Source organism: Rhea americana, unplaced genomic scaffold (genome assembly GCF_003343005.1).
Source record: "Rhea americana isolate MKP2758 unplaced genomic scaffold, rheAme1 scaffold_372, whole genome shotgun sequence".
Lineage (NCBI taxonomy): Eukaryota > Metazoa > Chordata > Aves > Rheiformes > Rheidae > Rhea > Rhea americana.
The window spans coordinates 224,548-248,383 of record NW_028186504.1 but is presented as its reverse complement, the minus strand read 5'-3'; the positions used below and the strand labels follow the sequence as shown (position 1 = coordinate 248,383).

The window sequence follows — 23,836 nt, the reverse complement described above, 5'->3', positions numbered from 1 at the left end:
TCTTCAAGAGTTATTTCACTCTGCATCTTTTGAATTCTTATCACATCTGTTAGTCCAGTGCTGTTCTATGTAAATGAAAGGTGTTATATACAAAGTGAGCAAAAATTAGCATTAGTCTAGGGGGGATGGTAGGAGAGGGAATGACATGTGACAGGATACCACCACTGCCTCTTGGTTGCATGTGTAGAATGTCCTTTTGGGGCATAGCTGAGAAAGTATTTGTTCACGGGAATCTGAACTTAATAGGGTATTATATTTAATCAATTTTATTTTTCTTTATAGAAAAGGCTACCAATGAATATAACACCAGTGAGGACTGGGGTCTTATTATGGATATATGTGACAAAGTTGGAAGTACTCCTAATGGGTAAGTTATATCTCAGCATTATAACATGTAATTTGATATTCTTGTGAAAAAGAACACTGTTTCAGAAGCGGTGCTTCCCAGAATGCTTATCAGTCAGCTATGCAGAAAGTGCTACCAATATGACACTTCTCCAAGCTATACAAATATGTGCAGTTGGCTTTTAAAGCTCTTCGAAAAAATGTTCCAACAGAATTTGCAGGAGAGCAATTGGTATATGCTGGGTGCATTCCAGTTTTTAAGGAGTTTTGCACAGTAGCCTGACTTGCTCATATTTAATGATCTTGCATAAATTTCAAGAAACAACTACGTCAGTAGGAGAAAATGTAGCTAGTTTCTTTGCGTAAAATTGGCTAGCTAGAAAAGTTAGCTGTTTATGATGGAAAACTTGTGTATGTTTATTCTGTAGAAAAAGTGGAATAGTAGAGGATATCAAGGAAAAATTGGGATGAAAACCTAAATCCCTTTGAATCAATTAAGCCTAAGTGGTAATACTAAACAGGAGTGCTAGTTCAGCAGTTATTTTTAGCCCTTACAGGATCACTGAATTTAAGGTAATGTTTTGAGTGATGAGATATTCTGAATTTTGTGATCAATTTGTCCTTGGAACTGGTAAGTACACAGTATCCTTAAGCGATCTTGGAAGCTTTTTTTAAACAGTTATATGTAATGTTTAAGATTTCACTGAGAAAGTTGTTTTTGTGTTAATTACCTCCCACAGGAAAGAATGGCAAATCTGTTCAATCTGGAGATCTTTAGTCCTTAAGGAAAAAAAGTGTGGAATGTTCTTTGCTTCTTTTCTGAAGCCTTCCTCTCCCTTTATTTTTATTTTTTTAATGCCAAAAGATTTCTGAAGAGGTGACTGTTTTAAAATGGTCTGTTGCGGGGGGAGAGGCGATTGTAAAAACTCAGATTTTTTAATATAATTGTACAAGGAAAATACATAATTAAATCYGAAATTCTGAATTTTAAAATGTCACTGCTGATAGCATATTTTATTTTAATTTTGCATAACTGTCTCTTCCCTTCCTACTCTTCACTAAAGGTAATTGTATGAAAATAATGTTGCCTGCATTTAAATAAGCCCATAAAAATCTGTTGCAAGTATGTTAACTTTTTTGAATTCTTTGTATTTTGAGTATGACTCAACATATTAACTATTGGGACTAAAACTGTACTTCTCTGATTGTGTCTATGTGAGCAAGTAACTACCACAGTAGGACTGCAGTTGTAAATCAGCAGTTGATACGGAGGCCCTTATATCCTATGTACAGCTCAGACTTTTTCCTCTTCAGACCAGGTTTAGTCTCGCCTTCTAAATGTAATATTTCACACGAGCATTGGTTGAAATTTGTCTGAAGGACCAGTGGTTGGCCCTSACCCTGATGGCTCGTTGAGAGGCTGGCGCACGTCTGGTGGGCACAGAGGAGCTTCTAGCTTAGCTTCATCCAACAGGAAGCTAATTTGCTTGCACCAAAACTGCTCTGTGAGCTAAACCRATGTACAGCATGTGGGAACAACGAGAGAATTTCTTGCAAAACTAGACTGCTCCAAACCAAAATGTAAATATAAATGCAACTTAACTTACTGGCATAGAATCTTTTTCAGTGTAGACATAATGAATTGAAATCTGGTTTAAAACCATTTTTTTAATGTTAACAGTGAAATAGTTTTAGTTTAATTTTTGCGCAGGCATTTTTTTAAGCTCTGCGTAGGGCTGCAGTTCCACAGTAACTTTCAAATGACAAGAGGGAGAATTTGAGCTGAAGAGGGCTGTCAAATATTTCTCCCACCCCCTGCAAGCTTCCTCATGGGCCTGATCCTGACAGCGATCCATCTGAAAACTAAGGCAACAAAGTYGGCAGTCGGATCAGATGAGTTCCCTGATGCAGGCACTGCGCGGCTGGTAAACRCAAAAGCCTCCGTCTGGAGGGGGACGGGGCTGTGCTGCCGCGGGGAGGGGGGGATGTGTTTGCGCCGCTCCTTCCGCTGGTGCCTTTCGCTTGTGCCAGCGCCGTCGGGGAAGYGGAGCCTCGGTGGCGAAGAGCGCGCAGATCGCTGCCGCTCGCTAGGCGGCGGGGAGAAGCGTGSCCTGGGGGAGACCCTGCGTGCCCTGGGCTGGCGGCATCCCTGTGCACTGAGAAGCTGTAAAGGTGCTGCGACAGCTGCTCGCRTAGAGATTTCACGTGCTTACAAATAATGGGGTTAATGACGCCTCGCATATGTCTCAGCTGTCACGTGCCTTTAATGCTCATTTTAAATATGGAACTTCTTAGTAGAGAAATGTTTAGCTTGCTAATGTTTAGCTTGCTAATTATTGTTCTACACTTGTTTCAGATTTTACATAAGATTTTATCATTTGTTTTGGCATCTTAAGTGTCTTGAAAATGAGATCCAAGAACTAGCAATATGGGAATATTATTTTTAAATTAAATCCATAGAGAGTCTCTTCTGTACCTGATTAATTTTTAACCATTGCTGCTGGGTTTTTTGTTGTTGTTTTTTTTTTTAATGTCAGGTTTCCTCATTGTCTGTTTCACATCCATTTCCCTAACAAGGTAAAACTGCTCCCTTTATGCCCTATCAGCAGTTTTATGGCAGCTAATGCAAAATACCTGCATACAAATGGAGTCTGTTCTTATCTAATATGCTTATGAAAGCCTGTTTTTAAGTACTTTTTTTCCAGTATTTGTTTCCTGGCTCTGTCGTTAGAGAAGTTTTGGTTAGATTACGGTTTTTAATAGAGCCAGTTTTGTTTGCTTAGCCTACTTGAGTAGCTGATATCATACATTTTGCAGATTAGAATGTCAGTCATGTTTATCACTAATACTTTATTTTTTTTCTAGAGCAAAAGATTGCCTTAAAGCCATTATGAAGAGAGTAAATCATAAAGTTCCCCATGTGGCGTTGCAAGCACTTACGGTGAGTARGCTATCACTGTTTTCCAAAAACTTTATATTTCTTTTTGTATGCAGCTATAAAATGTGTAGTGATTGATGAATATGTTTATGTATCTTCATCAGAAGTCAGTAGAAGTGTGCATGTTGAACAAAGGTTGAAATTTAACTCTGGTTGCTTATGCTTTTTATTTGGACTATTTCCGTTGTTGTCTCAGTTTAATAATTTTATTTTTCTTGTCAGCTTTTAGGAGCCTGTGTATCAAACTGTGGAAAAATATTTCACTTAGAAGTATGTTCTCGAGATTTTGCTAGTGAAGCTCGCAATATAATAAATAAGGTAACTTTAAGTAGTGTGTGAGAACTATTTGATAACTGCTTTCTGTCAGCGTAGCAAAGACTTGGCGAAGCTAATATTATGGTTAATATATGCATTATATTAATTTTGTTTTTTTTTGCAATTGAAAATACCAGGCTGTGTCTCATCACTGAAACTTGTGTATCTTTGTTTTGACTATGAAAATACATGAAGGAAGTGATATGGTGGTATTTACTGCCTGGTTAAAGTTTTTACAAAATTACATGGGAAATTTTAATTAATCTGTGACTTTTCCTTAGCTCAATTAATTTGATAATAGTGAAGACAGCTTTTCTTGGAAAGTTTTTTTTATTTGACTGGAATGAAATTTGGAAGCTAAAGTGCAAAGGGAGGACTGAGAAGGTTAAATAATATATCTGTAAGGAAAAGGAGAAGGTCTTCAGACAACTTTCTCAACTTCTAGAGATTCGCAGAATRCTGAATAAAGTGATAACCAAGAAAGGGAAACCTTAGGGTCAAACTGTTGATGTGAGCTAAATCTGGATATAATGAACTGAATGAGCAGAAACAGCTGTCCTCTAGTTACTGTTTCTGCTGAAGACAAAAATGGCTAATGGGTTAAAAAGAAGATAGTCTTCAAATATGTGGGAGGCCTGGAATCATCAGAGGTTGAGCAAAGCAATTAAGGAAACTAATAAAATCACTAGCAAGCAAAATGAGTTCACAGCTCTTCTATTTCTTGCTTTCTGTGGAAAAATAGGTCTTAAAGTCCCCCATTTTGTTCTCATTAATGTGATCCATTCTGAAATAGAACATTGACCTTCATGGTCTKACAGTATTTGTGGATGAAAAAACAAACCTTTAATCCCACTAAAGAATGGTTTCCTGGAGTATAATTTATTTTGTTGGGAATGACTTGTGTTTTCCCCCAGACCACTTGAAGAAATAATCTTCAGAGGGCAGAGAGAACTCGCACTTTCTCCCTTTCCTCCAAAAATGAGTTCAGACAAGTTTTAATGAATATCTTTGTGCTGATACTGAAACTATCCGGCTACATCCTTTCTAATTAAAGGCATGCTTGAGCCCAAATTTGCCAACAGTCTTACTCTTCAGCATGTGTTTGCATGCGAGGCAGAGGCTTACTCTGTGGTCTGAAGTGCTCGCAGAGGGGAAATGTTGGCCCTGYACAGCGCATTTGTGCAGTCCCCAGCTCTCATCCATGCAATCCTAATGGAGTGTATGTATCTGAGCCCAGCAACTCCAGATCACTTATCCACTAGCATATATTCTGAGGTCAGTCTGGATTATTAGAGTTCAGTAGTCTTTTTATTAACTGACAATAAGAACAGAAAACATACCACAGAGCTGCGTACCACAGAATTTGAAATGCTTTAGCCCTTCTTTAGTCCTCCCTTTTTTAAAAAAAAAAAAAACTGTCAGTGTTGGTATAACCTTTGCATATATTAGCTGCTGTAATGAAGAGCTGTTCTTTTTGCTCTAGTAAAAACTTAAGACTATTACAAGACTAACAGTAGTTGAAGTTTTAACATTACTGAACTATGTTCTGGGTATGCTTTTTAGCAGTATAATAGTGATACATGACTTTTTTGCAGGTTGATTATGAGTTTGGGTTGAGGTTGTTAGCAGGTGAGATCTGCAGTGTTGTTTGAATTCAGTGGTCTTAGCTGGATTTACAGTAGCTGTAAATCCTTTGGATRGCAGTGGAGGAACGGGAGCTGTAAAGGCCTTTTGGTACAAGAGGCTAGAGAGGAATTGGTGAGGCAGAGGCTGAACTTGAGCTTSGTTTGCCCCCACTCCAAGCAAGTATCTCGCTTTACCAGATTGTGTCCTTGTGCCTCAGTTCCTGACTCAGAGATAGGTGTCACTATAAGTGATACGGTGGCACTGTATGTAATGCATAGTTTCTTTTGTGAGAGAGTCTGAATCAAGGATACATGTATGTGTGAATATTTGTACACACATATATGCAGGTATCCCTCTGTATGCAATTTTGTCTTGTAGGCTCATCCAAAAGTATGTGAAAAGCTAAAAACTCTAATGGTGGAGTGGTCAGAAGAATTTCAGAAAGACCCACAATGTAGTTTAATATCTGCAACTATTAAATCTCTAAAAGAAGAAGGTGTAACTTTTCCTACGGCTGGATCACAGGTAAAAGCTGACTCGTAGTTATGATTTGGAATACATAGTACTTCTTGCTCCTATTAGGCTTCTGTCGGTGAACAGAATGAAAATCTGTCCAAACAAGATCTCATTTGCTTTCAGCTAGAGAGTAGGATCCTTGTTTTCGGTTGCTTCCTTACACTGAGGGTCATTTCTGTTTATTCTGCTTTTATTTATTTCCTTGCCTTCTTAAGAAAAGTATGAAGCATAGACGTAAGGCTATTTCACAATGCCTATATGAGTTGTTTCCTTTTAGATCCTTCTTGTCTTTATATTGTTTTTAGAATTCCATTGAGCTGTCGCTAGCTTAAATCTTAGCATTTCTACACCCACACTCTGTACTTGATGTTTCATGGTTCTAAATGCTGCCTTGGAGCACATGCTTTCTTTTTTCCTCACAGAGCCTCCTGAAATGATGGGCAATATTTGGAGGTGAAATATTGCTGAAGATGATCTGGGCTCTACTTTCTGTTTCCAGATTCCCATTTCTTGTTACACAGATGTCCATCCRTGTCAGGAATGGTCCTGGCTCTGCGGTTGTGGGGGTTCCAATCCTAACCCTACTCTGTGTGTTTTACTTCTGGTGATTTATTTTGCCTAGACTTCTAACTAGGAGATATAATGATAGGATTTTCTAAGCTTTGACTGATGCTCACTAAATATTTTCATGTCAAATACAAGTTTGGCTAAGATCAATACTGAAAATTAGAACTACAGCTCCTATTATGTATTCCTTACATGGAGTTTATTTTTCTCTTTATTAGATGCATAGAGAGACATTTTCTGTTTCTGATAGTCTCTCCTTCTCCCACAAACCTAATCAGCATGTGTTTTGACACATGTCCTAGATTCAGGGTATGTGTTAAAACATATGGCAGAAACACAGAAAATCTAGAGTACTGGAAGCTGGTTATTCTTACTTTYCTACAAATGCTTAAATGATATCTTGATCATTTTACCTCATATAGTTCACTGCAAAAAAGCAAAGCTGGTATTTCTTTGTATCTGGTATACTTGTACAAAATGGTTTTCTAGGACCACTGGTAAGGCCTAGACAGTGCTAGCGCCTGAAACTGTTTTTTCTGTTCCTGATATGTGAAGGAAGAATTCCTTGCTGAAGTGAAAATTCTAAGAATGATTTCAGCATACTATTGCAGAAACTCATATTATTCAAGTCAATGATTTCCRACTTTATGTGAACTTGCCCTTCATTCCCATTCTCCCATTCTTTTCAGCTAGTTCAGCTGCTGCTCAGTGACTTGGCAGGCAGCTGCCCTTTTGCCATAGATTATTACTGTACAGAACAGAAACTTGAGCTGCACTTACACTGGACTTAGTTGGTCCAGCTGATTAGCTTAAACTGCTGATGAGGATGATGAGCTTGCACCCATATGCTGGACTATGAAAAGCAGCGTGTGAGGCATGGAGACATCTTGTTTGACAGTGGGATATGAGGGGAGGACAGAAGTGGAAAGAGTAGTAACTTAAATGAGAACTGATAATTTATTATTTACTGTTTTTTTATTTATTTTACTTTGTTCTTTGCAGAAAAACAAAATAGAACCAGGCTGAGATTCTGAAGATAGTGGGCTGCTTCTTTTTTTTTTTTTGGTTCCTTTCACTTTTTTCTTTGGAGGGTTTTCATTCTTTTTCCAAAAGATCATTTTGGCACTAACCAGGAACAACTTACTACTATTTTTTTAAACATGTAATTATACAGCTTCCTTTTTGTGACATAAAAGTATTGTTTTACTCATATATTTGCAGACTAACACAAATGCTGCTAAGAATGGTGCATCATCAAGTAAAAGCAAAGAAGATGAAGATATAGCTAAAGGTAAATTATAGCTTTTGATCAGACTTGTGCTCTAGAGCGTGTTTTGTTAAAATGCAGAGATAGGAAGTTACATGCTCTTCCACTGCACAGAACTTAAAATGAGGGCACGACAGGTTGGGAATTAGCATACTGTTTTGAAAGATTTATTGGATGCGGATTTGGGGTAAAATGTAATGTCCTCAACCATGTAGCCATTAGCATTGTCTAGTGACTGCTCTTTCTTCAGAGAGCTTGGTTTGTTCCCTTCTGCACCCACATGTTTTATTTTAGCCTTCATCTTGATGCTTTAAAAATCAGAATATTTAAATGTTTTATTATTTCTCTTCTCCTTTGGATATAGTTATTATTCAGCTGTCAGTGAAGAATCTACCAGTATTTCTGATCACACTAGTGATGTTACTGACATTGTGGTAGCATGTGAGATGATTCAAGTTGTGGGCTGTACTGCAGAAAGCATTTTTTTCTGAAATGTTTCATAACTTGCACATGATTGTCTTGCCTTTTAATACTGTTGCAAGGCAGAGCAAAGCTGTTGAAATGTGAAATATGGTTAATAATTTAGAGCAAAGATTTTAAAGTATTAGAGGAACAGGTGCAGACCACTGATGTTATARCTGTAAATGCATTTTTCACTTTCTGATTAGGAAAGCAAGCTGCCTTTGTATATAGGGATAAAATGTATAGACTTACTTTTTTTTTCCTCCCTTAATTGTAGCTATTGAATTGTCTTTGCAAGAGCAGAAACAGCAACAAATGGAAACTAAATCCTTGTACCCACCTGCAGAAATTCAGCAAAACAATCAGAACTCGAGGAAGGTGCGAGCTCTGTATGACTTTGAAGCTGTCGAGGACAATGAGCTCACCTTTAAAAGTGGAGAAATTATTTTTGTTTTGGATGACAGGTATAATATATTCAGATGAAGGTGCCTTTATTCCAGAACATATCTGTTGTTAGGTTAGGAACTTTCCTCTGCATTTTTCTCTATAAACATGTATATTGTTATTCTCTGGCCTTCCTCAAATCCATTTTAATATTTTCCACTGTTTTTTCTGTCCCCCAAACTGTTTTTCCCCCCTGAAAAAGTTCTTAGGTTCCTGCAAAGCTAGTCCTGGCCTCCTTTCCCTGTTCTTGCATTCCCTCAGTGATTAGCCGTTCCTTTAAAACAGCGTTACCTCCAAGACTATCTGATGCTGCAAGAGCCTTTCTCTGCCTCTTCCCCCTGAGGTTCTCCTCAGCAGCAGCTGTCTTGCTCTAGCTGGTGAGGTCCAGAGAGAAGCAAACTGTGCTGTGATTCCAGAGCACAACCTCCTGGTTCAGCTTGGCTTGCTGCAGTGGTGGTGGTAAGACAGGGTCTGCCCAGCTRACCTGACTACCACTGTGTGCCCAGGCAACACTACAGTTTTTGACCTTGAGCTGTTTCTGGTGCAGTGTGATCCTCTCTGTATTACACTGGATATTTCATTCTGTGGTCTAGGTCCAGTTTCTTTGKTTTTAGGAGGCTTATCTGAGGCAAATGTTAATTGGTTAACATCTGTCATGAGAATTTGTATATGCCTTAAAATGCCATTTCTAGAAATTGTTAAATCTCTGGCCATCAAGTAGGAGTAACTCCATTTGTCAGGAGTAAAACTGAAGGAAAAATACCTAAGATGATTACTGTTGCTGTTATCACCACTGCCCTGGTGACCATTACAAAGCAGAACTTCCTCCTTGCTAATGCTGTTCTCATTAGACTGTGATAGGTCAATTATATTTCTAATGTTAGACCCACTTGCATACTTCTAAACTTTTAGATGAAGCTATCATGTAATCAATCTAAAAATTTTTAGAGATGARTACAGTTGAGTGCTTGCTCTTGAATGATTTTATGGGAATTCCCTGATAACTGAGCCAGGCTCCTACTTTTGGCTTTATTGCTAGCCTGCTAACCTCTACAGATGTTCTCCTTTGCCTTTGTTATTGGATACACAGGGAAACAATATAACAAATAGCACCAGTTTTCTATCAAGAGCACAAAATAGGTAGTTGACACTAAAAGTTAATGTTCAGAGTTTTGTAATGCAGCTTTATTTTCCTAGTGACACCAATTGGTGGAAAGGTGAAAATCATAGAGGAGTAGGACTGTTTCCATCCAATTTCGTGACTTCTGACTTAAGCGTGGAACCTGAGACAGGTGAGTTAGCTACTAAAAGCTAAGAGATTATTTTAGGAAGGTGGTCTTATAATGGAACTGCTAATCAGCCCATCAGTAAAATGATTTCCTGAAGTCAGCCTAAGGAAAGATTTGAGAGAGAGAGAGAGATCCTGACGTTATTAAAAATGAACAGACAAGCAAACGCCACTCCTGTAGCTGACTTGCACAATTATGTATTTTGATTCTAAGTTGTGACCTTTCTCCTGTTACAGAAACTCAGTTCAATTCACCATAGTTCTTCATGAGTAACATGCATTTGAATTCAGTAACTTACATTTTAAAACATCTGAAAAGAAGGTGGACTTTGACATCAGATATAGTATAGAATAACATTCATACACRTCAGTGGCTTGTAAGAATCACATTCTTAGCTATATTCATGATCATGATTCTGAAATAAATCTTAACATTTAAGAGTTAGTTAAAATTAACCATTTATGTATTGGAGGTGTTCTTAGATGCTGGTAGGACTCCAAAAGTATGTCTCTTACTGGACCTGGATTTGTGGTCAGACTAACAGACCGAAGGGAACAGTTTGTCAAAAGGTTTTCTAGGCAACTCCATCTTCCCTTCTCTGGCAGCTAGGACCTTGCTGCTTAAAGTGCTTGCTTACATTTCTCTCTCATTTGAAGATTTGATACCAAGCAGTATTTAAGACTGTTTAGTTGAAATTGGTGCAAGTTTCAATAAAATAATGTGCATTTTCAGTTAGTGTAGTAACACAGCTGCAGAAAATAAAATGTTTGTTCTTTCAGCAACCGTGGATAAAAACACTGTTACTGAGGATGCTACAGAAGAAATTAAGAAAGCAGAACCTGAACCAGTTTATATAGATGAGGTATGCAGTCATTTTCAGTCTATTAAAGTGTTGATATTTTACACCGGTGAAAACTTTCTTTTTTTGTACTCGATGATAAAATGGTAATTCCTTTATAGAGTTAACTATTTATTTGAAAATTAAAACAGTCTTTGCCATGCTTCAGAAATAACTGTTCTTAATCTTCCCTTCATCTTTCAGGATAAGATGGATAAAACACTGCAGGTACTTCAGAGTATAGATCCTACAGATTTAAAGCTTGATTCTCCAGATCTTCTAGACTCAGAAGGTACTCTGAGCACTTAGTATGCTAGTTCTTGTATTTCATTTCACAATTAGTTTTCTGTGGATTCAGTTGATAGTTTTTCTGCATTTATTTTAACCTTAGAGAAACCTGAGTCCGTTCTAATAGTGTGCATTAGAATAGTTTATTTCATGGTGGGAGCGTGATGCTGTATTTATAACTCTGAATTTTCTAATAGTTGCCAAGCCAACTCCATGTTTAGCCAAGTAATTTCCATAACTTCCGGCTAGTGTACTTTGATCTTTGCAAGATGTAGTCACCTGTCAACACTCTGGCTGAAATAAGCAATTTTAATTTTAAGTCAAATTTTCTCCAAAATATTGCTTGTTGGAAGTTCAATGTGCTTAAGAGCTGATTAATTTAAGGTATGTAAGAACAATTGAACGTACTTCAAAAACAGTGTTCCTAGAATGAAAAAATAAAGGAAGACCCTCAGTACAGGAGATCTAGATAGATTTCTAGAGAGTCTAGGTATTCCTATAAGAGGGATAAGTTGTAGACCTTGCAGTGTGCAAGCAAAAAATGCAAAACTCTCATCACTGGTCTTTTATTTGAGAGGGTAGAAGGACAGAAGAGAGGATGAGCAAAAAAAAAAAGGTGGATGCCGTATTATTAACAAAAAAAAAAAAAAAAAAGCAGAATAACGAGTGTATTTTTCCTTTTTACTTGGTGTGGGAAAAGAATGGGGATCAACAGAAATGATTTTGATGGAACAGACATCATAATCCTGTGCACTCTCCAGTTTCATATGTACCTTATCTTAGTGTTGTTGGATAAAATAGTTTTGTGMTGGATTAGATTTAATGAACTACCTGGATGCTTTTGTCTCAACAGATATTTGTCAACAGATGGGTCCAATGATAGATGAAAAACTAGAGGAGATAGATAGGTGAGCTTTAATCTTAATGGTCTTCTGCATGATTTACTAATAACTGGGCAATTACATTATTTTTTTTGTATTTTTTCATCTCCCAAGCTAAAAAAAATTGCAAAACAAACTCAACAATTCTACCTTTTTTTTTCTTTTAACATTATGTAGAATCATAGAATTGATAAGGTTGGAAGGGACCTCTGGAGATCATCTAGTCCAACCTCCCCACTCAGCAGGGTCACCTAGAGCATGGTGCAGGGTTGCATCCAGGCTGGCCTTGAGTATCTCCAGAGAAGGAGACTCCACAACCTCTCTGGGCAACCTGTTCCAGGGCTCYGTCACCCTCACAGTGAAGAAATTCCCCCTCACGTTCAGGCAGAGCTTCCTGTGCTTCAATTTCTGCCCACTGCCTCTTGTCCTGTCACACAGGCCAACTGAAAAGAGTTTGTCCCCATCCCCCTGACACCCTCCCTTCAGGTACTTGTACACATTGATAAGATCCCCCCTTAGCCTTTTCTTCCCCAGGCTGAAGAGGCCCCAGCTCTCGCAGCCGTTCCTCAKAGGGCAGGTGCTCCAGCCCTCTGATCATCTTCGCAGTCCTATGCTGGACTCTCTCCAGTAGYTCCATGTCTCTCTTGTCCTGGGGAGCCCAGAACTGGACACAGTACTCGAGATGAGGCCTCACCAGGGCTGAGTAGAGGGGCAGGATCACCTCCCTCGACCTGCTGGCAACAGTCTTCCCAATGCACCCCAGGATACCATTGGCCTTCCWGGCCACAAGGGCACATTGCTGGCTCACGGTCAACTTGTTGTCCACCACACTCCCARGTCTTTCTCTGCAGAGCTGCYCTCCAGCAGGTCAGCCCCCAGCTTGTCCCGGTGCCTAGGGTTATTTCTCCCTAGGTACAGGACCCTACACTTGTCCTTGTTGAACCTCATGAGGTTCCTCTCTGCCCAGCTCTCCAGCCTGTCCAGGTCTCTCTGAAGGGCAGCACAGCCCTCAGCTGTGTCAGCTGCTCCTCCCAGCTTGGCATCATCAGCAAACTTGCTGAGGAGGCACTCCATCCCCTCATCCAGGTCACTGATGAAGAAGTTGAACAGGATGGGACCCAATACTGAGCCCTGGGGGACGCCACTAGCCGCAGGCCTCCAACTGGACTCCATACCACTGATGACGACCCTCTGAGCTCTGCCTTTCAGCCAGTTCTCAATCCACCTCACTGTCCACTCGTCTAACCCACGCTTCCTGAGCTTCTCTAGGAGGGTTTTATGGGAGACAGTGTCAAAAGCCTTGCTGAAGTCAAGGTTCACAATGTCCACTGCTCTGCCCTCACCTACCCAGCCAGTCATTTCATCATAGAAGGCTATCAGGTTGGTTAAGCATGATTTCCCCTTGGTGAATCCATGCTGGCTATTCCTGATCACCTTCTTTTCCTCCACGTGTCTGGAGATGACATCCAGGAGGAGCTGTTCCATCACCTTTCCAGGGATGGAGGTGAGGCTGACCAGCCTGGGTCCTCCTTCTTGCCCTTCTTGAAGACTGCAGTGATATTGGCTTTCTTCCAGTCCTCGGACACCTCTCCAGTTCTCCGGGACCTTTCAAAGAGGATGGAGAGCGGCCTGGCAACAACATCCGCCAGCTCCTTCAGTACCCRTRGGTGCATCCCATCYGGGCCCATGGATTTGTGGATGTCAGGCCTGCCCAAAGGTCTCTAATCCTATCCTCCTYMACCAAAGGAAAGTCTTCCCTTCTCCAGATTTTCTCCCTCACGTCCAGGCTCTGGGATTCCTGAGGGCTGCCCTTAGCAGTGGGGACTGAAGCAAAGGCGGCATTCAGGAATTCTGCCTTCTCTGTGTCCCTTGGCACCAGGGCCCCCGCCCCATTCAGTAGTGGTGGGCCCACATTTTCCCCAGTCCTCCTCTTGCTGCTGATGTATCTGAAGAAGCCCTTCCTGTTGTCCTTGACATCCCTTGCCAGACTCAATTCCAGCTGGGCCTTAGCCTTCCTCGCAGCATCTCTACATACTCTGACTGCATTCCTACAATTCTTCCAAGTAGCCTGTCCCCTCTTCCACACTCTGTGTGCTTTCTTCTTCTGTCTGAGTTTGGCCAGGAGCTCCTTGCTCACCCATGCAGGTCTCCTGCCCCTTTTGCTGCACTTCTTACTCATAGGGATGCACTGCTCTTGAGCTTGGAGGAAGTGACGCTTGARTACTAGCCAGCTCTCCTGGACCCCCCTTCCTTCTAGGGCCTTAACCCATGAGACTCCACCAAGCAGGTCTCTGAAGAGCCCGAAGTCCCCTCTCCTGAAGTCCAGGGTTGTAATCCAGCTTGTTGCCTTACTTCTTTCCTACAGGATCCTGAACTCCTCCATCTCATGGTCACTGCAGCCAAGGCTGCCCCCAACCTTCACATCTCTAACCAGTCTCTCTCTGTTGGTAGGGACAAAGTCCAGCAGGACACCCTTTGTTGTAGGCTCCTCCAACACTTGTGACAAGAAGTTTTCGTCGATGCGCTGCAGGAGCCTCCTGGACTGTTTGTGCCTTGCTGTGTTGTCCTTCCAGCAGATGTCAGGGTGGTTGAAGTTCCCCATTGAGAACCAGGGCCTGTGATCATGAGGCTACTTCTAGCTCTCTGTAAAGGCCTCATTGACTTCCTCTTGCTGGTCAGGTGGCCTGTTGTAGACACCCACAGCAGGGTTCCCAGTGTTAGTTTACCCTTTGATCTTTACCTGTAAGCTCTCAACTGCCTCCTCCTCCTCCACCACTAGGCAGAGCTTGATGCATTCTAGTTGCTCTCTCACATAAAGAGCAACACCACCACCTCGCCTTCCTGGCCTGTCTCTCCTAAAAAGCAYGTATCCATCCATGGCAGCATTCCAGTCTTGTGAGCTATCCCACCATGTCTCTGTGACTGCAGTGAGATCATGGCCCTGCGATCGCACACAGATCTCCAGCTCCTCCAGTTTGTTCCCCATGTGGTGTGCATTGGTGTACAGGCATTTCGGAGAGGTGGTCATGCGTGCACATGCACAAGTTCTAGTGTGTATATTAAGATTTGGTTGCTGCTTTCAAATTTTTATTGCATAATTATGCAAGGTTTTTGTTAGTGCTTTTTGACTGTAGCCTTTTGAAAGCTGTCCAGGATTTAGTATTTCTTAGGATTTTCAGTCTACTGCTGACTGTCCTCAGTAACAGGAAAATCTATTCAGCTTTATCTCCACTTCCCTCCAGGCTGTCAGGGATATTTGATGATAAAAGTATCAGAAGGTAACTGACACTTTTACCACACCTGTGGAGTTGCTTTTTTTTATTATTTATTTAATATTTTATTAYAGCTAGGGAAGAACAATTGCTCACCATTCTGACTCTCCTCCAGTCCCATTGATATGAGGAAACAGAATAGATTCTGGATTTTTTTGGATATAAATGCATAAAAATTAGTCATCCACCTCTTTTTTTTCCTTGCATACTCAAAACAGTTTAAGGAACTACTCTTRTTTTTTATTGTTCTTGGAAGTAACATTAAGCTATTAAAGAATTATTGTTTGCAAATAAATTAATGTTTGCATATATTTGTTTTGAAACAGAAAACATTCAGAATTATCTGAATTGAATGTGAAAGTTCTAGAAGCGTTGGAGCTCTATAACAAACTGATGAATGAAACGCCAATGTATTCAGCCTACTCAAAACTCCACCATCCTGCACAATATCCACCTACGTCTGCTGGTGTTTCAGTGCAGGTCAGTAGCCATTTCCGGAAATAGAGACATTCCAAATATAGTGTTCTATTTAAAAAGATGACAGCAAAAATGAAGTGTAGGCTTTCTTGCTAGCCTACGAACAATCTGACATCGCCTTGGGACTTTTTATAGCCTTTAGAATAAAATACCATTTATGCTGTAGACCAAAGTACTTTCTTTTGCTGTTACATTCTTGTATAATAAACCATAATTGTTAATTTTTGATGTATATTTAATATAAAGATATTGTAGTGAAAATTCTAAAAATTTCCTTCTGCGATTAACTTTTCTTTTAAGTTAGAATTGTGTGTTTCAGAAGCTTGATGAATATGCTTGCTGTGAGTCATGTTCTCAGTCTTAAAGCAAAATGTTACTTTATTATCTAATAGTAGGGATGTGACAGAACTTTAATATTAGTGCATTAATCATGGGTGCAGTGCATTTTTCTAAATATAGAAACCCTACTCTGGTTTTAGCTCTTTTTTTCCTTAAGTATGTTGTATTAGTGGGTGTAGGAGCTCAAAACTGATTTACAGTAGCTCTAATAGGTCATATTGGTATTTTAAGAAAACAAAACTGGAAGAGAAGGGATTTTAAGGACCCATTTTAGAGAAAATGTAGAATTGAGTGTTTTACATGAGTTTTACCTTAATGTTAATTGTTCAGTGAGGAAAAAAAATAGTTACCATAGTAACAGCTAGATCCAAAATGTCAGTTAGTAGTAGTTCCGTGCCTTAACTTCTGGTACTAATGAGAATTTCATTATATTTGGGAGGTAAAAACGTAATTTAAACCAAAAGAGACCTAGAGTTTACTATTTCTCCCAAGATACATGCTTCCAGCTGTGACAGCTACATGATGCTAACTATGCTGAGCCTTAGCATGGTTATTTGGTATGAAGTTGCATTTTTCTTCTATGTCCATATACCATCCTAAGTCACATTGCATTTGACTTCTGTAATCATGTTTTACCAGCTTATCCTATCTTTAGTGGAAAAGGACTTGGGGAAAAAATATTATCCTTATCCAGAAATGCTGGAGTCTTAGAATGTTCTTATGTTCTGGTTTTCAAAATGTTATTCAATTACAAATCTCTGAGGATGTACATCTTCCCACTCAACTGTCTTGTGTTTGTGCATTGAAAYATGTGAGGACTGAAATTTTAAAAACAAGGCAAATGAGAGAAAAAGAAATAAGGTTTCCAGGAGGATCAAAGATTTTGTTTGTTCTTACACAATACAAAAAGTTGTTCTTTCAGCTATTAAGCACAGACATTATAAGCAGTGCATTTCTGAAAAAGACAACCTGCTGATAGACTAATGGATGTCTATTTAAAACTCATAGAGGTGTTATGAGGTGTTGTGTATTTTGGTTTTAGAAGTTTATTTGAAAAAAAATGAATTCATGATAGCCTCAGACTCAAGCCTTTGATTGCTGACTTATTTCTGCTATGTATTTGTGTCTTATGCCATGCTTTCTGTTATTTAATTAAAAATAAAAGGTATATGATGTTTCTTATTATTTACAGTCATATCCTGTACAGCCACCTAGTGGAAACTACATGATACAAGGTGTTCACCAAGTCACTATTTCCCAGGGTTATAGCCTGGGACCTGATCAGATGGGGCAGTTGAGGTCTCTGCCTCAAAGTATAAGTTCTTCTGGAGCAACTCAGCCTGCTCAAGCTGCATATTTAAGGTATCACTTCAGCAAACTCTGAATTGCTTTTCTTCCTGCTTGTAATTAATATTTTGTCACGTTGCCCAGAGTTGGAGTGTCCTTGGGATATTTAGAACAATATTTAATWCATTGTTTTATCATTTTGAGAATGTACAGACACCTTTGGACTAAGTAAAAATATTATTTGTAAATCTGCTTCTCGGATAAATAGACACAGACTCGTCAGAGTTGATTTGTTTTGCTTTGTTACAGTCCAGGACCAGATTCTGTGTTAAGCCAGACTTACGTGAACCAGAACCCTGGCCTTCAGGCAGCTGCCAGCACAGCTGCTTACCCCCAGCAGATGGGAATGTCTGTGGATATGGCGGCTTACCAGAACAGTACGTCGAGTTTGCCTCAAGGACCAGCTTATCCTGTGGCAGTTCCTGCTCATTCCATTCTACAGCAGCAAGCAAATTACCCTCAACAGCCCCTTCTTTAAAAGCAAAGCAAACCAGGCTCTTATTTCTAAAATAATGCATAAAGGTTGCWGAATGTAATGATTTTTATGAATACCTGTTACTGGTATCAAAATACGTTTTCCTTTTAAATAACTCAGTCCATTAAGGTGATGCAGAGTAAAAAAATATACATCAGATTTGATTGTTAAGCATTTGCTTAAAGACAGCTTGAATTAGATTAGCTAATGGTTTAAAATAATTTCAGATGACTTCGAGCCCTTATTTTAGTGGTATCTGTCAACTAACACACAGTTTCATGAAGCACGACCTGTAAATCTAAATTTAAGTAAAAGATTGTCCAAAACAAGGATGATTTCCCCTTAAATATGTTTCTGGAAACTTGAGGATGCTTAATTGTCATTATCCATTGCTCTAGTTAAGCATTGCTTCCTCTCATATCTCACTATAATCTTACTGTTCCCAGTGCATTAGAGAATCTCTGCTGGTTCAGACACCTTCCTTCTCTCTCCTCCTGTAGTGAGCTTTACAATATGGTATGTACTGTGTAACTGGAACAACTCCATGAGCAAGCAGAGCTTGCAGCAAGAGAGCTGGAAGAGAAAATTATTTGATATTGTGACAGTGAGGACCATATACCTACAGAAATACAAAAAATTGTTTTTACATTGCTGCCCCTTAAATTTTAGGGGAAGCTATAGATAACTCCTGTTGTGTTTCTCTTGAAAGAAACAGGAGAGAGAGCTCTAGCTCAAAGCCGCCCTGTTCCTTGGCTGGCAGAGGTGGGATTGCAAGCACAAGTTTCTTTTGCAAGAACAGGCAAGGGATGATCCCAGCTGACTCTGTGGATGCAAGGTGCTGAGCCAGAAACTTGTACAGAAYCCCTTTTCCTTTATTGATATAGTTAGAAGGAAAGGAGTATTCTAGTTCCTTGTGGTAAAGGAGGGGCTCAAGAATGTTTGAAACTTAAGACTGTGGGAATCTGCCTTGTTCCCTTTCAAATGGGGGGCAAAGTGGAGCCGAAGTCACATTTAGGGGACCAGGGAATTCTTGCCTCTTTTTGGATTTCCTTTCTCTGCCACCACTTACATGGCTGAATACTGATTACAGTCCGAGGAAAAACTCTCAAACCATTTGAAAAAGGTGTCTTTAACCCGCAGGATGAATAGACAGAGCAAGTGCTTTACCAGAGGGACTCTGTTGCTCATTTAATATAGGGAATGGTTGCATATTTAAAATGGCAGACATGCCTTTAAAAAGGGAATTGCCTTTGARCTGAAACTGTAGCATTTGGTGGATAAGAAATCTAAGTCTTTCTTCCCTGATGCACTTTTAAATAGGTGTGTGTTTGTGGAGGGGCTTGACTGTTTTGTTTGTATTTGTGGGTTTTTGGTGGTTTTCTGGGGGGTGGGAGGGGAGAGGAGTAGATGAACTGAAGTCTCTTTCAGGAATAGGGGATTTCTTAGTCTTTCAATTTCTGGAAAAATCACTTTAATTCTCCTCTAATTTACCTACTCAATTTAGCATAGTCATATTTATACCTATTTTAACTATGTTATAATGAATAATAATCTTTAGATTGGGAAATTAATGGGAGAAAAATCACTGATTTAAAATCTTGATTAAATACAGGAAACACCAGAATTCTCTAAATGAGTGTGTGGTGTATAATTTTTCTAACAAATGAGAACAATTGTATTGTAGACTGAGTAATAACAATTACCCTTCACTCAGTACCACCTAAATTTCTTAACATTTTATTAGATTACTTAGTATCATGACCTTATTCATTTGCAGCTCTGTGCTTATGCAATAAGGTACCTGCTCTTTGAATCATTTTGTATTTAAATTTGTGCAATTGGAAGGAAGCCTTTGTCTTTCCTTTTGACATGTCTTTGTCTTTATCCTTCCCCCGAAGTAGCTTAGTATAAATAACACATGTTGCAATACTGAAGTGTTTTGATAACTTATTTCTTGTGTTCTTTAAGAAGAAGAATTAATTTCAATGCTGCTGTTCAAAATTCTTATTGTTTGGAATTTTTTTTTGTAAGAGTTTACTTGGTTCCAAATTGATATGTAATCACACTAAATCTTGCTATCATTTATGGAGAGTATCCATGTTTATTTAGTAAAGGAGATAAAGGCAGGTATTTTTATTGGATTCAAAGATTTGATCCAATAGAAATATTGAACAGTACCTTAAATTGAGATAGCCAGGCTGATGTGATTTGATTACATTTAGTTAATTATTTTATGAAATATAAATAATGTATATACTCATTTGTCTGAGATTTTCTACACAGCTACATATAAGCATATTGTTAAAGCCTAAAATTTTATAAAAGCAGGATTTGCCATTCTGTCATCTCTTATATTCTTTATTCTGTGATATGCAACTTGTAGATAGTGTAAAATAATTTAATTATTATTAAAATTGTGTATTTAGAAGGTTTTGGTGTTAATAGAATCTGTTTTTTTTTTCTCTTCATACTTCTATACATTATCATATTTATTTTTAAGGCCTGATTGTAATTGAACATGCTGCCAAAGGATTTATCTAACTTCAGATTTCTACATTAGGTTTATACCTACTGTTTTATATCAGGAATCAATGGTAGATAACTTCTGCTTTTTCATATAAACTCTTATTGTTTAACATAGAAATTTGTGCAACTTTATAATGAGAATTTTATTGTAATATATTTGTTTCATGGATGTTGAAAATATCAATACTAGATACATTTTCTTCTAGTATGAGTTTGCAACCTATTATGTCTAAGTTATAGTCAATTGAAAGCAACAACTTAATTTGTCTTTAATATCACCATGCAAAGATGTGTTTTGGGAAATCTTAATATTTCATATACCGTTGATGTGACATGCAGTCTATTTAATTTGTTATAGAAATTACAATATTAAAAAGGGGTTCTGTAACAGGTAAACCTTAAAGTTACATGTTCATTTTACTTTAGCTTTTCTTCATAAATGTTGACTTGTGGAATAGTGTATTCCTTTTGAAGGCTGTCCTTTAGAAAGCAGAGCTGGGGGGGCATGACTGCAGCTGCAATCTCTTACAGTCATTATTTTCTGATAGGAAGTTTCTTTTTTCTTGTTTTTATCTATGCATCTTTTATAAGAAATAATAGGCACTACTCTTGCTTAAACCGACCACTGTGATGATCTGTTGAATTAAGTAAGTTTTTAGAATTTGTTGCTCTTACCATTTAAATTTTACAAGAAGCTAACTAAAACTGTTTTGAATTGGAAAAGATAAAAAGTAAAGGTAAGAGAAATGGGGCAAGTTCTGAGCACTCTTCAATTTTCCTAGCTCTGTTAGCTCCACTGGAATTGTGATATCTGCCAGTTGACTAGCTAGTGATGTAGCCCACAAAGTACACTATGTCTGAACTTTAAATTCRGATTAATGTTCCACTTCTATTTTGTCTGGGGTTTGTGTTGAATATGTATTGGTTAATAGATGTATTGCTGTTCTTACAGAAAATCATCGTAAAGAGTTTGCAGCCTTAATAAGGGATCTGTTTTACTTGGAATATCCATTTGGCCTCTTGTCTGCAATGTGTGTGCATTGCCTTGTGTGAATAAAACAAATTTGTTTAACAACACAGTTGAAGCGTTTTCTGTTCATTGCATAGTTAAATGCTTGCTAGAAAGAAGAGGCAGAAGCGACACGAGSCACAACTTGCAGTGTGGTGCGTTGATGTTGCTGCAGCAGCCTTCTCCGTGCTGTGGCAGACTGCTTCCCCTTTGCCAGCCCGTGCTGCGCCCTCGGGCTCGCTCTCCTGGATCGACCGATGCCAGCCGCCAGCCCAGTCAGCTCCAGCCAGTGCTCTGGAAGAGACTCGTTATTTTACAGCTGTGTTTCCCCCCCCCCCCCCAGTGAGCTGTTCTAATTGGGGACCAGTGCTCTATTACCTGTAATTGTCATAAGCTAGGCTGATTATGTTAGAGAGACAATACTGCTGCATACTAGCTGTTCACTGGGAAAAAGTGATCTTAAATACCAGCGATCCTACACTTCACAAATGATGTGTTTAATAGAAAACACACTGCTCTTAAAATTTGATTGTATTGTACATCCTAAGAACCAAGATTGGCTTTCAAGGAGACTCTAAACAGTCTATCCAAAAAGATATCTCTAGCCCACACAAAATAAGAATAAATCCTTGTGCTTTAAAGAAATCCTCTGCTAATGCTGTGCATTGACTCCAAAACAATGTATGCAAGGAACTTAATGTACCTGTTAACTTATGTTAGTTTTTTATTTAGATATAAATCATTGCATTTCACCACTTATTTACAGCATCCTTTTGAGTTAGGGACCCCACAGGTTCATTTCAGGTCACACAACACTGCAAATCTACATCTTACCAAAGCAAAACATTTACTAAGTTATTGGCTAAAGTAATACTTAAATCTTACTTTTCTTTTCAAATCTAGACATTGCTGTGTCTTGCTAAAGTGAGAAGAGGATGTGCTTAATTTTCTGGACAGTATCTTAATCTGGGAAGCCAGCTATGTACTCAGTCATATTAAGATTAATGTTTAAAGAAAAGTATCCTTCCCAGTACCAGTTTAATGATTAAATGGAATTTAAAAATAATCTAATTTAGACTACAGCATTCATGACCCACATTCATCTTGGATAAAGAAACCAGGCTGTCTAATTTCATCCAAGGAATTAAAAAAAAAAATCTACAGTTTGTGTCTGGAGTGGGAGAGAAAGACATGTGCTCACCGCGGGCTATGGCTTTTGTCGGAGGGGTGTATGCGCCGTACTAAGGTAGGGGAGATCACCCTCCAGAGCCTGATTTGGTCCTGTTACTCAGATACTTGCCTTGACACTGTCTTGATTTCACATACCAGTTACCTCAGTGCACTAACCCTTGCTGAAAACTTTCACAGGCTGCAGCAAGTGCCTGGAAAGGAATAACCTATAAATGCAAGTAAAGTTGCTACCACATGCTTTAGAGAAATGGTAGTGTTTTGATACTTCTATAAGCTTTCCTTGTGCATCCATTTCCTCGWTAGCTGAAAAAACAAGTATTTTTTCAGAGGGGCTGCTGCTGTTCAAAGCTTTCTGGTTTAAGAGTGAGATCAGCTCATTTCAGTAGGAGGTGTAATGTAGTTAAAGCACAGGAGTGGGAAGCAGGAAATCCAGGTCCTGTTTCCAGTTCTTCCCCAGATTTCCTGTTAAACTTCAAATTAATCACTTAATCTCTTGATTTATTTTTATTCCTCTCTACACTGGAAATTACAGCACTCTTGATGAATGGTGGTTAATGCAAATTAACACTGTTATCGATGCTCAGGAAGTGTTAGGTGGCACTACCGAGGAGGTCCAAGCGTGCTGTTTCAAGGGGTTAGAGTGGTTTCAGACCAATTTCAGATTTAAGAGGTTAAATTGCACTCGTAGTCCAATACTTGTCTGTAGCATCTGCATTCACAGCTTGAGCCTGCCAAGATCTTGAGTGTGGGATGTATTGCAATAGCGATTTCCAGGATGGGACAATTACCATTTGTGCAGAAAACTGAATGCCATAGCATTAGCTATGGTGATCACCATTAGTTTATGATTGTTTCTGTTCATAATAAAACAAATTTGTTTAACAGTAAAGTACTGTCAACTCATTTGTAAAAATTAAATATCTGGCTAAATACAGATACACCACTCTTACAGATTTTAAGTTTCTTCTGCGACAGGCAGAGTTGAATCTAGGTGTAATGTCTGATACGAGCTGGAATAAATYGAATGGTTTCACCAAAACTCACTTTCTACTCTTTAACTTGGAGACAATTTTTCACCGTGTCGGTGCTGAGCTCCGCGTGCGCYGGTCGGCAGCGTTCAGGCCCGAGCTCCCCGCTGCGGAACCGCACGGGCATCGYGCAACTTCCTCCGTCGTCCTTCTTCAATCTCTGCCCGTGAGGGACGGGCGAAGGCCGAGTCGCCCCCGCGGCTCCGTTTGGCCGGGGAAACCGCTCCTCCACGGACCCCCTTCGGGTGGGACGCCGAGACCCCGTCACGGCTTCCCTGCGACACAAAGGCACCTCGTGAAACTCTCATGAACCAGAATGCTTAAAATTCAGCAGATTTGAGCGACACATCCGTAATGACTTGGTGGGTGGGGAGGAGGGATATTTAGGCGCTTTCA

The 23,836-nt window shown here is 39.2% G+C and overlaps 1 protein-coding gene across 1 annotated transcript; it reads left to right on the top strand.

Annotated features, from left to right (window-relative positions):
- The first annotated feature begins 284 nt into the window (after positions 1–284).
- On the top strand, positions 285–21,289 carry STAM2 (signal transducing adaptor molecule 2). Its single transcript, XM_085312968.1, has 13 exons — positions 285–367; positions 3,211–3,286; positions 3,506–3,601; positions 5,603–5,749; positions 7,529–7,598; positions 8,314–8,500; positions 9,678–9,772; positions 10,549–10,631; positions 10,812–10,899; positions 11,749–11,803; positions 15,375–15,528; positions 17,057–17,226; positions 17,461–21,289. The coding sequence occupies exons 1-13, from the start codon at positions 330–332 to the stop codon at positions 17,687–17,689; spliced, it is 1,488 nt and encodes a 495-aa protein (XP_085169094.1). The 5' UTR covers positions 285–329; the 3' UTR covers positions 17,690–21,289.
- Positions 21,290–23,836: the final 2,547 nt, after the last annotated feature.

Coding starts and splice junctions, on each gene's coding strand:
- STAM2 (XM_085312968.1), top strand. CDS start 330: ATGGATATATGTGACAAAGTTGGAAGTACTCCTAATGG. Junction 8,501..9,677: donor ATTTTTGTTTTGGATGACAG/GTATAATATATT, acceptor TTATTTTCCTAG/TGACACCAATTGGTGGAAAG. Junction 15,529..17,056: donor CTGCTGGTGTTTCAGTGCAG/GTCAGTAGCCAT, acceptor TATTATTTACAG/TCATATCCTGTACAGCCACC.